The following is a 15567-nucleotide window of genomic DNA, read 5'->3' as shown; positions in this document are numbered from 1 at the left end:
TTAATTCGGCCTCCAGCTAGAAGAGAATCTAAAATTTCTGAGAATCTAAAATTTTAGCACACACATGAACACAGTGGAATTGACTGCCACAGGAGGTGGTGGCTACAAGCATAGACAGCTTCAAGTGGGGATTGGATAAACGTATGAAGCAAAGGTCCATCAGTGGCTATTAGCCACAAGGTATAGGTGAAATTCTCTGTCTGGGGCAGTAATGCTCTGTATTCTTGGTGCTGGTGGGGGGCAACAGTAGGAGGGCTTCTAATGTCCTGGCCCCACTGGTGGACCTCCTCCTGATGGCACCTGGGGTTTTTTGGCCACTGTGTGACAGAGTGTTGGATTGGATGGCCCATTGGCCTGATCCAACAGGGCTTCTCTTATGTTCTTATGTTTGCACACATGCTTCTAGACACAGGACAACATTATACCACTTTGGGGGCAAGGTGCAGCAGGGTAAAAATATATATGCTCTGAACCACCAGGAACTGCTACTGTAGTTACATTACAAACAAGAGAGAGCAATGATTGTGAGGGCAGAAGAACAGTTCATAATGGACTGCAGTCACCTACAGGCCTCCAAACCCTCAGCATCATTAATCATTAACCACAATATTCATTTTGTCTAGAGTTAAATGAGTTATTCAGATGGCAGTGCTGAACTGAGGGGAGCAGGGGAGGAAGGTTGAAACTAAAATTTGAAAAGGAATGTTTAATTAAAAGCTAGTCCCGAATTCCCTTAATAACCTTTCAGGTTTTAATCCTGCTTCTCCTGTGTGTCTAAATGGCTGTGAAATTAAGCTAAGAAGCTCATGCTGAAATGTAGACATTTCCATTGAGGAGAAACAAGCAACCCAGACAGAAGCACTCGGATTAAGCAACGCATCAAGGTTTCCCCCAAGCAATAAGATGCAGCGCAGCACCTGCGGCTCTCTGGAAAGTGTCGATTGCCTTCTGGAGCCCCTCCTGCGTCTGCCGGTTGCATCTCGTGCCAATCTGTGTGTAGAGAGCTCCTATGTTAAACAAGACGCTGGCTTTTTCAAGCAACAGATTCTTCTGGCAGATGGGGACTCCTGTGAAAGAGTCATACCTTCGTTGGGGGGAAAAAAATCAGATGTCAGTTTAAAAAAAGGGAATTCAACAAAGGAAGGCCTGGTACTTTTCACTATACCACTCAACACAAGGAGCCAGCAAATATGTGATTTTGGTCACTCCCTTTTACTGCACAATAAAGAGACTGGAAGGTACTCCGGTTCCTTTTCAGGTTGCATAAATAAAGAGACTGGAAGAAAGCCCCCAGGGTACTGCACTCCCAAACCTCTGGATAACAGCATTACCAGAGGCCTCTCTTAATCAGGACTTGGTTTGCATCTAGCTTCAAATGGTAGCTCTGGTTTGCTTCAGCTCTGGTTAGTGGGGATGCTGGCATTACGCATGGCTGAAGTGAGCATGTGAGAGAGGGGGAGAAAGTTAGGCGAAGCAGCAGATAGACAATCTTGAGGCCTGCACCCAAACTCTTACCCATAATTAAGAGATTAACATTTCATCTCTACCAGACACAGCCTTGTGCTTCAACTAAAAGTCAACAATGCTTCTAAATGAGCGCACGTAATGCACCTGAAATGGCTGAGCTCTGTAAATGGGAGCACAGATCTCTCTCTCTGTGTTTTCAAGCACGACACACACCCCTCCTTACAACGCTCGACCAGACCCCTAAAGAGCTTTTTTGGCTGACAGGCAAGTTCCCCTTCAGAAGCACCTAGGCTGGGTTCCGTTTCAAACTGTCTGTTAAGAGGGCAAAGCTATGTTTCAAGTTAGCTTGAACCCAGTGGCTGATTAACAGTATTCCATTTCATATGGAAGGGGCGGGGAGAGAAGGAAAAAAAAAACACTTGCCAGGTAAATAAAATCCCCAGATGTCTGCTTGGTGAGAAAAATCTGTTTTCCACAAAGCCCAATTGAAGAAAATAGCTCATCAGCATCTCAACTCCAGACTCATCTCTGCTGGGAGTACGGCATGCCTTAGAACAAACAACATCCATTAGCTGTAATATGTTGTTGTTATTACTGTTGTTGTTATTATTAGTTTATTTATATTCCGCCCATTCCCCCATGGGGGCTCAGAGCAGAGTACATCATGAATAACAAAATCACAATAACATTACAATAACCAATTACAATACTCAATAACTGTACAACAGGATGGTCCAGCAAGACGGTATAATAAGATGGTATAGCAGGGCGGTACAGCAGATCAGCGCAGTACGTAGGGGAGATCAACCGATCTAATGGATAGATACCCATCGCCTCATCCAAAAGCCTGGTGGAACAGCTCCATTTTACAGGCCCTACAAAAGGCTAACAAGCCAGGTAGGGCCTGGATCTTCATAGAGAGCTGATTCCACAAGGTTGGGGCCAGGACCAAAAAGGACCACAGTTTGGCCACCCCTGCCCTAGGTGCAAACAGTCCTTTGGATTAAGGCAAACCCACAAAAGTCTGCTTTCTCAGTCATCTTCTCTCACCCACTTCTCAGTCCAACTGCCATTTTCCAGCTGTCTCATTTCTCATATGAAACTCAAAACTTTCAGTGGATCAGTCAGGTACGAATAATTTATAACAATTTATAACATCACACAGACTTAATAAAACAGTTGTGTTTTTACCATTAACATTTTCCATAAATGCAAATTTGCAACATGAGGTAGCCCCTCTACTTCATTAAGGCAGGCCTCATCACAAAGGTATTCTGCGCCTTCTCACACAGTCACAAGACAGCATACACAAAGGTGATCTCACCCTCACAAATTACATCTTGTGGGTTTACACATTTAGAAATTGATAACATCCAGTAAATTGGAAAGATTTTATTAAGGAATGGCACAAGCACTTCCTTTGTATTCTGCAGAGTGGAAGACAAGAGATACTTGCACTTTAAAATACTGGACTTGTGACTTTCGAATTGCACTTTGAAGAGAAGTTGGATTTATATGACTATTGCACCTTAGTAGGTTGTTTATTATGACTGAAAATTGTATTGTGTGAGATGGAATTGTGATTTATAAAGATTAATTATTGTTAGTTGTTATATTCATGGCTGTTTTTTCTGGTTGTACCCACATGGAGGCAGGCAGCCCTAGACACCACACTAGTTTCAAATATCCCTAGACACATTACATTTTATGTAGTGTAGCAGATTCTTGGAAAACCAAGTGTAGTCGTTCTTAAAGAGCCTCAGCTTACTTGTCGCAAATCCATCAGATCTGCTATTTCATCTTCATATCCAGAACCATCTTCACTGTAGTGCTCCAGAATGAAATCCTGAAAACAAAACATGTTGAAGAAGTATTGCATAACTGGGTAATAGCTGATCTTCTCTATCACAACCAAAATACCAGTTTGGATGTTTCTAAACTGGACCCCAAAAGTGGCTGCTATAGCTGAAGATGAGCAAGACCAGGTCATTACATGGATAGGAATATGCATAGCATTAAGAAGAATTAGTTTTTTAAGGGACTCTAATTAGATACACCTGAAATATGCATGTGCCTTCATTATGTTATACCTAAGTTAAAATGGACTTTCTCTGATGTCATGGAACTCAAATGCTAATTATGAAAATAGCCCCCAGCTCTACAATGGAGAATGTGGGATGGGATGTTCTTTATCAGACAGTCCTGATCCCAGTGGCATATCTTATGAGGAAAACATCACCTAGTCAGGTATTTGCCTATGGTAGTACCTCCTTATTACCATCATTCTCTCTAGCATGATTCTGCCCCCCCCCCCTCCACCAATCTCTCTGGACTAATGTATATTTTTGGTGGATCTTTTGGAGAGTTTTTTGGTCATACCCATTCTGAAAACTGAAATATCTTTATAAAACACTAAAGGTTTTAGTAAGAGCCCCGTGGCGCAGAGTGGTAAAGCTGCAGTACTGCAGTCGGAGCCCTCTGCTCACGACTTGAGTTCAATCCCAGCGGAAGCTGGTTCAGGTAGACGGCTCCAGGTCGACTCAGCCTTCCATCCTACCGAGGTCAGTAAAATGAGTACCCAGCTTGCTGGGGGGGGGGGGGGAAGTGTAGATGACTGGGGAAGGCAATGGCAAACTACCCCGTAAAAAGTCTGCCATGAAAACACTGTGAAAGCAACGTCACCCCAGAGTCGAAAACGACTGGTGCTTTACCTTTTTAAAGGTTCTAGTAGCCATTATGCAACATTAGTAACCCATTTTCCAGCTCTGTACTGATCAAAATTAAAGATGATGATAACCAGAAACTCTAAACATTACTCTTGATAACTTGCTTCCCTCTTCTGACAATTAATGGCTGGACTGTCTATGACTCTCTGGATTAAAAATGTGACAGCCCAAATACCAGGCCTTGAATTCTGGGAGGGACTATTAGTTGTCTGGCTTGCTGCAGGCAATTGTTAACAAACTCTTTCATTTCCTTACTCTTGGCAAAAAATCCCCCCAAAAAACCAGTCTTCTATTTGTGAAGTTATTTCATCATCCACAAAATGGTGAAAAAGCAAATGATATTGGCTGGGATCCAAATAGTAAGGTTGCCAGCCTCCAGGTGAGGCCTGGAGATCTCCCAGTTTTACAACTGATCTTCAGCTGGCAGAAATCAGCTCCCCTGGAGAAAGCGCCTGCTTTGGCATTGTACCATTCTGAGGCCCCTCCCCTGCCTGAACCCTGCTCTCTCCTGGCCCCACACCCAAAGTTCCCAGGTATTTTCCAACACAGACCTGGCTACCCTAAGGCCAAGATTTGGACATGTCCAATGGAACTGTGGATAGGTGTTGAACATCAGACCCTCTCCCCAGTTATTTTATAAAGCAATTTGTTATGGGACTGGGGGCAGCACTAAGATCCTTATGTTCACGTAAACTGAGGGTGTGGTTCTTAGGATCTGCAAAATCGAAGGACATTTGATTCTGAAGAATTAAAACAATAAACAGAGTAAAGCCCAAGAGTTGGACATTGTCATTCAGAGAAAAAGTCAGGGAAGATTTTTAAAAGTGCCTGATCTCATTCATGGGGTAAATATTTGCACAGCTTCCTAAGCACACCAGGCAGAACCTTGATAAACATCTTTCTCTTCTTTAACAGTGTCACATGATTTATGAAATGCACAGAAGCTACAGTGTCTTTTGAAACAAAACCTGTGATCAAAGCATGCCTGCCTGAGCCAAAAATCTGTTCTCTGCTCAAATTTTTATTGATCTTTGGTTTCACGCAGCTTGTGCCAACAAATTTTAGAATTAGACCAATTCTGTCATACTTTGAACTGGCCCCAAAGGGTTCAAAAGACTTAAATTGCGCAAGGGGGGTTAATATCACTAAGTTGGTGTACTGACAACTAAGGTCACCAGCCTTCAGTTGGGGCCTGGAGATCTCCTGTTTTTTACAACTGATCTCCAGCTGGCAGAGATCAGCTCCCCTGGAGAAAATGGCTGCTTTGAGGGGTGGCCTCTAGGGCATTGTACCCTCCTGAGGCCCCTTCCCTCTCCCAGATTCATCCCCAATGTCTCCAGGTATTTTCCAATACAGATCTAGCAACCCTGTTGACAGCACATCAAATTTCTGAGACAGAACTACAAAACTTGCAACAATTAGACAGTGAAAACCAAGGAACTTTTTTTAAAGCCTTGGAAAAAGTCTACAAGTGAAGCCACATTCTCTCCCCCCCCCCCCCCCACTATTTTGTGACTAACTCGATAGCCTTGGTCCACACTGCAAGCACTCCTATATTTTGTAGAAGGAACAGGTATGATTCTCTAAGGGAGCCCAGGGCTTTTTTTTGTATCATGAACTCCTTTGCATATTAGGCCACACACCCCTGATGTAGCCAATCCTCCAAGAGCTTACAGGGCTCTTCTTACAGGGGTTAGTGTAAGAGTATTGGCTACATCAGGGGTGTGTGGTCTAATATGCAAAGGAGTTCCTGATACAAAAAAAGCCCTGAGGGAGCCTATTTCCATGCAATCCATAACACCTGCTCCATCTCTGTCAGCCTTCAACTTGCTTCCCCCCTCCCCACAAAATTAGCCAGCTGTCTGCAATGCGAACAGAAATACTACTCAGCATCTGTTTTTTTCTAATCTTTCATGTGCTTTTAAATTTTGTTTTTACTGTAATTGTTCAACTGTAACTATTTAAAATATGTTTTACATTGCCCAGAGCCCTGCTATGGCAGGGTTTGGGCAATCCATAAATTTAGAGAGCCAGTTTGGTGCAGTGGTTAGGTATGGACTCTTATCTGAGAGAACCGGGTTTGATTCCCCACTCCTCCATTTGCAGCTGTTGATGGCCTTGGGTTAGCCATAGCTTTCATAGGAGTTGTCCTTGAAAGGACAGCTGCTGTGAGAGCCCTCTCAGCCCCATCCACCTCACAAGGTGTTTGTTGTGGGGAAAGAAGATATAGGAGATTGTAAGCCGCTCTGAGTCTCTGATTCAGAGAGAAGGGTGGGGTGTAAATCTGCAGTCTTCAGTCTTTTTAATCAATCAACCAATCCACACTTTCCTATAATAACCCATTCTGACCCTGAATTTATCATTCCAAAGAATGATCCACTGTTTTAAGACTTGGTACTTGCCAGTTTCAAGATTCTACACTTCAAAACGTTTGTGGATACCAACCCTGTGAACTATGTATGTGTCTGTTCTGAAGAAAGGTGGTTGCAAAATAGGACACAACCAACCTTTTTATTCCAGTAGAAAGAATTCCTAGAAGTAAGAGGCTATAGAGTTTCCCTGCCCACCCCCACCCTATAAACTCAATGGTCCATGGAAATGACAAAGAGAGAGGAATCAGACAATTTTTACATTCCCAAAAACATGGAGGAAATACCTAGTATCTTACAGTTTATATTTAAAAAATGTATTTTAAGCTCATATTATGTCTCAAATCTGCTCTTGGAGTTCAAGATTTGATTAAAAAAAATATTTCCCTCTTAACCCTCAAACCTAAAAAAACCCATCCAAGTTCATATTGTGACTTTAAAATATCCCAGGACAACCGAGCTATATTAAGCAGCCCTGCAACACCCTGAGATCCACAACAAAATCTTGGGTTTGGGGAGGAGGGCCACAGTTTTAGATTACATTCATGAATCATTTACATACAACCACTTTTTAAAAGTTATTTTTTGAAAAATAAGATCACAACGTCTCCGATATACTTATGTTTGTAGTTTTAATATGGCTTTTGACTACTTAGAAAATTTACCTTCAAGGGCATGGCGAAGTCGACATCTTTGGTCTCTTTCAAGCCAAGCGGGATCAGAGGAATGCTAAACGCCTGTCTGTGTTAAAAAGAGGAACACATAAAATAGGTCAATCCCTTAACTCTTCTCTCTCAGTCCATACAGATAAATGGGTGCCTGACAAACTTCCATGCACCATCCAAGGCTGAATTCTGACTTTCCTATTTCCAAAGTCATTCACAGGCATTACTGTTCCTGGACTGTTTCACCTTCCTTCACTCCAGAAACAAACCAATTAAGCGAATTATTGTCATTTCCATTTCAAAGGAATGAGAGATGAAGACAAAAGAGCAACAAAGACCCCAAGGGTACACGACAAGTTAATGGGTTATCAAAAATTTCTATCCCAGCCTACAGGCAAACCCTCTAGCTCCAAAGGCTGCTATTCTATTACAGTTTCTCCCCGAAAATGTACAGATATGATCCATTTGGAATCCTGCCTATCTTTCTGCCACACACTGGAGAGGTATCACCCTATCACCAGGGTAGAGTCCTCCAAACCTAAGAAGCCTAGAGTAGAATCCAATCAGCGCCGGACTAAACCCTGTGGAGGCCCCTAGGCAGTTGAACTCTTGAGGGCCCCCTTTAAGCTTGCCAATCCCCAGATCCCACCGGGGGTTCTTCCGCTTTCCCAGACTCCTTCCCACCCCCAGTCAGCTGGCCGGCGGGGGGAAGCCCCACCCCCAGAGGACCATGTGCCTTTCCACCTCCAGAGGCTTCAGTCTCCGATTGAAAGGCTTCCTCTTGGGATGGTGTGTCTGTGTTGCTGTAAAGAAGTTGGCAGCAACTCGTGAGTAGAGAGGCCAATCCCCCTTCAGAGTTGCCAGAAAGGGAGGGGGGAGGGAAATGTCTGTTGAGCACTTCATTATTCCCTATGCGGAGATCGATTCTCATAGGGTATAATGGGGAATTGATCTGGAGATTTTGGGGGCTCTGGGGGAGCTGTTTTATGAGGTAGAGGCACCATATTTTCAGTATAGTATCTAGTGCCTCTCCCCAAAGTACTCCCCAAGTTTCAAAACGATTGGACCAGGGGGTCCAATTCTATGAGCCCCAAAAGAAGGTGCCCCTATCCTTCATTATTTCCTATGGAAGGAAGACATTTAAAAAGGTGTGCTGTCCCTTTAAATGTGATGGCCAGAACTCTCTTGGAGTTCAGTTATGCTTGTCACACCCTTGTTCCTGGCTCCGCCCCCCAATGTCTCCTGGCTCCACCCCCAAAGTCCCCAGATATTTCTTGAATTGGACTTGGTAACCCTAGCCCCCTTGCAAATTATCTCAGAGTCTGAGTGCCCCACCACCCATGGCTCCCACTGCAGCCTGCAGGCACCTTCTTAAAAGCCCCTTTTACTAAACTTAAAAAGCCCCTTTTACTGTGGCCAAGTGCAAAGTAATGCACATTGGGGCCAAGAATCCCAGCTACAAATACAAGTTGATGGGGTGTGAACTGGCAGAGACTGACCAAGAGAGAGATCTTGGGGTTGTGGTAGATAACTCACTGAAAATGTCAAGACAGTGTGCATCTGCAATAAAAAAGGCCAACGCCATGCTGGGAATTATTAGGAAGGGGATTGAAAACAAATCAGCCAGTATTATAATGCCCCTGTATAAATCGATGGTGCCGTCTCATTTGGAGTACTGTGTGCAGTTCTGGTCGCCGCACCTCAAAAAGGATATTATAGCATTGGAGAAAGTCCAGAGAAGGGCAACTAGAATGATTAAAGGGCTGGAGCACTTTCCCTATGAAGAAAGGTTGAAACGCTTGGGACTCTTTAGCTTGGAGAAACGTCGACTGCGGGGTGACATGATAGAGGTTTACAAGATAATGCATGGGATGGAGAAAGTAGAGAAAGAAGTACTTTTCTCCCTTTCTCACAATACAAGAACTCGTGGGCATTCGATGAAATTGCTGAGCAGAAAGGTTAAAACGGATAAAAGGAAGTACTTCTTCACCCAAAGGGTGATTAACATGTGGAATTCACTGCCACAGGAGGTGGCGGCGGCCACAAGTATAGCCACCTTCAAGAGGGGTTTAGATAAAAATATGGAGCACAGGTCCATCAGTGGCTATTAGCCACAGTGTATGTGTGTATATAAATTTTTTTGCCACTGTGTGACACAGAGTGTTGGACTTGATGGGCCGTTGGCCTGATCCAACATGGCTTCTCTTATGTTCTTATGTTCTAAACTGTGGAGGAGAAGCAGAGAGAGGCAAACTTGGCGACAATGCCAGCAGAAGCTGGACCAGGCAAGTCAGGCAAAGAGCAGCTCAGTTGCTGGCTGCATGTGCAGGCTCCGAGGACTGCAAGCAGGGGAGAAACTGGGGTGGGGGGGAGCCGACGTGGGGGCCTATAGGCCAGTGCCTACTTGGTCTAATTGTTAATCTGGCTCTAAATCCAATAGGGTTGCCAGATCTCTACTGGAAAATGCCTGGAGACTCTGGGGGTGGATCTGGGAGACAGCAGGATTTGGGGAGGGGCCTCAACAGGGTCCAGTGCCACAGAGTCCACCCTTCAAAGCAGCCATTTTCTCCAGGGGTGCTGATCTCTGCCAGCTGGAGATCAGTTGTAAAAGCGGCAGATCTCTGGGCCCACCTGGAAGCTGGCAACCCTAGAATCCCGACTAAATTGGCAATTTCAAATGCCCCCTACCCACTGCAGATTTCCCTCATGCCGCTCCTCAGGGTCCCCCACTTCCCCCCAGAGCAGCATTTTAAGCAGATCAGTGGGCTACAGTGGGACAGGGGGGGGCAGGAAAGTTCCATTCTGATGATGGAATATTTAGTTCGAATCCATAAATGGATGAACACAGGAAGCTGCCATTGGTCCACCAAAGGAGAGTCGGTCTTATATACTCAGACTGGCAGGATCTCAGGTAGAGGTCTCTCACATCACTTTCTACTTGACCCTTTTAACTGAGATGCTGGAGATTGAAACAAGGACTTTATGCATGCCAGTAAACCACGGCCACTTCCTTAAGTGCCTTCACATGCACGTTGTGCACGCTGTTGGCTAATTGTGCCCATTGTACACTGTCATAGAATCAGGGATCGTTTTGTAAAAAACTAGGTGGTGGAGCTCATTAGCATATGCCGCCCCCCCCCAACCAGCCAAAAGCAACTTAACACAAGAAAAGGGAGCCAAAAGCAACTTAACACAAGAAAGGGGAGCCCTAGGTGAGTGAGGCCTATTTTAATTGGCTAGAGATCCAGCCAGCCCAAGCAGGCCTTGCTCACCTGGGGCTCTCCTTGCCCCTCCAAGTCAAAAGGCCAGCAAGCCACCCACTGCCCAAAGAAGAATAGAAGAACTGCAGATTTATACCCTGTCCTTCTCTCTGAATCAGAGACTCAGAGTGGCTTACAATCTCCTTTATCTTTCCCCCACCCCACAACAGACACCCTGTGAGGTGGGTGGGGCTGAGATGGCTCTCACAGCAGCTGCCCTTCCAAGGACAACCTCTGCCAGAGCTATGGCTAAACCAAGGCCATTCCAGCAGCTGCAAGTGGAAGAGTGGGGAATCAAACCTGGTTCTCCCAGATAAGAGTCCACACACTTAACCACTACACCAAACTGGCTCTCAGAAATCCCATAAGAAGTGGAAAAAGAGTGGCGTGGGCTTTTCCAGGGGTTAATGAGTGCTGCTGGGGGTGTGGCAGAGCTCCTGGTGGCTGGCTGGCTGCCCATTCTCCTAATCCAGGGATTAGGAGCTGCACCTACTGTTTAATGGACAAGGCAGGTGGGGAGGAGGTGGGGAATCAGACAGGTTCAGGAACTGCGCTCCTGTGAGCTCCTCTTGAATCTAAGGCCTGCAAAGAATCACAGAGTTGGAAGGGACCTCCAGGGTCATCTAGTCCAACCCTCTGCACAATGCACAAAATTCACAGATACCTCCCCCTCTCCACATACATCCCCAGTGATGGGATGGCAAACTCCCGGATCCCTTGTCAAACTCACCTAGAGAAAAATTGCTAACCCCAAAGTGACAATCAACATTTCCCCAGGTGTGTAAGAAACCATCGGTTTGAGTCTATTCCTGGCAACCTCCACAGAAAAGATGGGGAATTATCAGAGAAAGCCCAAGACTCTTCTCCTGATTCTCCCTTATCATAGATGGAAGCAACTTGCCTCTCTTGCAGCCCATGCAGGAAGAGGAAACAAACCACATCACTGTCACCACAAAAGCCCGCCACTTTCAGGGAGACAAAAAAGGCCAAAAAAAACCTCTGGTATTACCCAGGACATTAAAACAAACCCTTCGCTTGTTGACTTAAAGCATTCCCCCATGATCCATCTTTATTAAGTTGCCAGGTTTGTGCACAATTTCCATGGGCACCAACATTCCTGCCAGATCCGATGATGAATGTAGAGTGGAATTCAATCTCTCATTGTGACCCTTTGAAATGCCAACCCCATGGGGGGGGGGGGGAGAGAATAATAACCTTCTCTTTTCTGATTGGCAGGGCACATAAGTCTTTACAAAATGTCCCTGAAAAAAGGTTGGGCTACCAGCCTACCAAGAGTATTGATTAAGGAAGAGGTCCGTGTGCCAATGGTAACAGAAACCAAGTGTGTATCCACACATCTCTGGCTATTGTACTATAGCAATCATTTGCAAATGGGTTAGCTTGTCCACAAAGAAATATGCAGTTGTAAATGATTGCTATAGCACCAAGATGGAACTGGAGACCATAGAGCACAATGTCTTGTTCCGTTTTTCTTCTCCCCCATGCCCGTTTTGCTCAGAAGACAGCCTGAGCAAATACTGGCATGAGAAAAGAATCAATGGCAGCTTTTTCAATGAACAGAATGACTATCCTACCTCTAAAAGAAGAGAGCCTCTCTGTTGAAGAAGAAGACAGAAGATTTATATCCTACCCTTCTCTCTGAATCAGAGTCGCAGACGGTTTACAATCTCCTTTATCTCCTTCTCCCACAACAGACACCCTGTGAAGTAGGTGGGGCTGAGAGAGCTCTCACAACAGCTGCTCTTTCATGGACAATTCCTACCAGAGTTATGGCTAACCCACAGCCATTCCAGCAGCTTCATGTGAAGGAGTGGGGAATCAAACCCGGTTCTCCCAGATAACAGTCCGCGCACCAAACTTAACCACTGCCACCAAACAGGATCCAAACTGTTTTTCTGAGTCTGCTGGTGAAGGGTTAGCAATCCAGGATGCAGTTACTCAAGGTATTTATTATAGCCCGGGTGGAGATTTTTTTGAGCTGGAACACACTAGAATGCAGCTACAGCTGGCTTGGCACCAGGGGTGCGTGGCCTAATATGCAAATGAGTTCCTGCCGAGCTTTTACTACAAAAAAGCCATGTGAAACAATGGTGATGTTGGGGTGTGTGACCTAATATGCAAATGAGTCCCTGTTGGGCTTTTTCTACCCCAAAAGCCCTGAGCCCAGGTATGGCCAGGGTTGCAAGCAGAAATACCCTTAGCCTATGGACTACACCCTATAGTCTCGGCCAGTTTCACTGACCTAGTGGATGTCAGCCTAGGACATCTTATTTACTTTTGTTTGTTTTATATATTGTGTTTGTAAATTAAATTTATATGTTTTGTAAGTTGCTTTGGGTTCCCACTGGGGAGAAAAGCAGGGTAAAAATATACTTAAATAAATGGTAGTGAATATCCAACGGTCTGTGGATGCAGCCCAAACCTGTGCGACATGCCATGTTTTGTTTAAAGACTAAGCTACTAAGAGTGCACTTGGAAGGTATTGATGTGTGAAGGGCCAATTATTTTACTCCACAGTCTCCAGCTGTTACGTAATGACTGTTTAGCTGCTATTCTATATTGTTTCCGGCATTTCTTCCTCTCAGTGTGAGTTATTTGCTTTTTCAATAGGTTCTTTCCTTTCTTAGCAAGCGACCTGGTGGAGAGGGCCTAAGGTTTTATTGTAAAAATACTGTAACTGGAGATCGGGAGCTGGCTAGCCAATGATCTGTCCTTGCTGGACACTAGTGTTGCCAACTCCAGGTTGGGAAGGGGAGGGACTTCAGTAGGCTATAATGCCATAGAGTCCGCTCTCTGAAGCAGCCATTTTCTGCAAGGGAGATTGATCTCTGTTGTCCAGAGTAGGGATGGGAACAAACCAAATTACAAAGCAAAGTTTGCTGAAATGGCTTGCCAAAGCCATTTAAAGGGTGCCCTATAGAAAGCCATTTCAGCAATCCCTTTCGCTCCCTTCCGCTTCCAAGCTGAGCAGGCTGAAATGAATGCAAACCATTTCAGTGATCCCTCTCGCTCCCCACCCCTGCTTTGAACTGAGGGGGAGTGAAAGAGATCGCTGAAAATGGCTCGCAAAAGCCATTTAAAGGGAACGTTCCCTTTAAATGCCTTTTGCAAGATCTCCCCCTAACCCCTTCCCATTCTTCAGGCCTTGAGGAGCCACCATCAGCAGAAAGGAGGGAGGGAAGATCTATGAACCTCACAAACTGAACTGGTTTGTGAACCAGGGGAGGTCCGAACTGGTTCATGGGAACTCACAAACCACGAACCGGGGAGAACCTCCTTTTTCCCAGTTTATGCCCATCCTTAGTCTGGAGATCTCCAGGTCCCACCTGAGATTAGCAGCCCTGCTAGAGACTGCTAGCCATTCTTCAGACATTGTGTCTGGTACTGGACCATCACCAAACAGTCATTCCATTAACCAGAGGCACCACATCCACCCTTTGATTGTCATTCAGTAGTGGAAGGTAAGTGGCACATTTAGCCAACTCCACACAAACCCTCTGGCCATGAACTGTGGCCATTTTACCTCACCTGCTTGTGTTCAGAACAAGAGTTTCAGAGAAACCAATTCAGAATTTGTTCTCGGGGGGGGGGGGGGGGGAGATGTATTTATTGGACAAAGGAACACTACTGAATGCTGAATGAGATTTACATTTTACCTGAGATGTTTACATTTGCCTGAGGCCTGGCATTAAATGTTCCAGCACAAACCAGCTCTCTGTTTTGTCTGCTGGCTTTGAACAAATGAATATGAAGGAAGACTTTGGCCTTTGCTTCCTGCATTGCTCCCCATTCAAACCACCTCCTAGAAGGTATTTCTGGGGATAAAGTAGCAGAATTAATTATTATTAAAGCGTTTCCCAAAGAGAAAGGCAAATCCCCTATCTAATCAACAGCCAGAGTGAACTTTTTTCAGCAGTCATTGCTCTCTACTCCTTTTCTAGCACTTTAGTTCATCTAGAGATGCATTTTTCTCTTGGCCTTTTCTTTCCAGGAGGCAGACAGACAGTGGATCAATAAGGCCGCGTCTCATCTTTCCCACTTACTCAGTATTCTGATAGACTTCAACCGAGATGTTCAGTCCTTCCAACTCTTCCTTCAGGATCTGCAGGTCCGAGTTCACGTAACTCAGTTCCAAAAGCACCTGCTCTCTTGTTTTGTTGTTTGTTGTTGCACTGGCAAAAGAAAATGATGCACACCTTTGTGAGTGTCTGAGAACAGTCCATTTATTGTACATGGAGCCTTCAAAGCCCCCTTACTGGCATTCCCTACATTTCTAAGATTTTTCCTCACTTAAGAACTGATATGAAAACTCTTCTTCCAGAACTGACTTGGTCTGTTACCAAGAAGGAATGCAGAGTGGTTTTCAGACAGTAACAGAGGGCCAAACACCTGGATATATATTTTAGTTAAGGTAGACAAAATAATTAGGAGACATAAATATATGAAACTAGCTTATACAGAGTCAGACTGCTGGTCTAGTTCTGAACAACACTGGCTCTCCAAGGTGCGAGGCACAGAAAAGACATCCTGGAAATGGAGATGCTAGGAATTGAATCTAGGATCTTCTCCAAGCAAAGCAAGTGCTCTACCACTGAGCCATAGCCCTTCTCTAGGGGTACAAGTTCTAATTCCATCACAGTCTGAGTGACACAATTACCATAGAGGCCAAGTCTAACACTACATCAGCAGTTTAGAAATAAGGTCTGTGGTGGCAACCAGAAACAGAACTCTGGCAGCTAGCACGGGAAGCCCCTAGAATATACTCTGCCACAAGTTCTTTTGCCAGGGTGTGGCATCAGAAGCTTTTGTTAGAAAAGTGATAATCAGGGGTTTTTTTTAGCAGGAACTCCTTTGCATATTAGGCCACACACTTTTGATGTAACCAATCCTTCCAGAGCTTGCAGTAGGCCCTGTAAGAAGAGCCCTGTAAGCTCTTGGAGGATTGGCTACATCAGGGCTGTGTGACTTAATATGTAAAGGAGTTCCTGCTACAAGAAAAGCCCTGGTGGTAATGAATGTACACAACCATCTCACTGCTTTTCTTTAAAACCTCCCTGTT

General features: G+C 44.9%; 1 protein-coding gene across 1 annotated transcript in view; it reads right to left on the bottom strand.

Moving 5' to 3' along the window:
* RHPN2 (rhophilin Rho GTPase binding protein 2) overlaps positions 1–15567 on the bottom strand; it is a 58392-nt gene that overhangs the window by 19384 nt on the left and 23441 nt on the right. The window contains exons 3-7 of the mRNA XM_060254119.1: positions 14552–14680; positions 7228–7303; positions 3236–3313; positions 1891–2015; positions 918–1084 (exon numbers count right to left, since the gene is read on the bottom strand). Coding sequence (XP_060110102.1) covers positions 918–1084; positions 1891–2015; positions 3236–3313; positions 7228–7303; positions 14552–14680 — 575 coding nt within the window. The remainder of the gene's footprint in view (positions 1–917; positions 1085–1890; positions 2016–3235; positions 3314–7227; positions 7304–14551; positions 14681–15567) is intronic.

The sequence above is a fragment of the Heteronotia binoei genome, chromosome 14 (assembly GCF_032191835.1).
Source record: "Heteronotia binoei isolate CCM8104 ecotype False Entrance Well chromosome 14, APGP_CSIRO_Hbin_v1, whole genome shotgun sequence".
NCBI classification, from domain to species: Eukaryota; Metazoa; Chordata; class Lepidosauria; order Squamata; family Gekkonidae; genus Heteronotia; species Heteronotia binoei.
The sequence above is the reverse complement of the archived record's forward strand: the minus strand, read 5'-3'. Positions and strand labels throughout refer to the sequence as shown.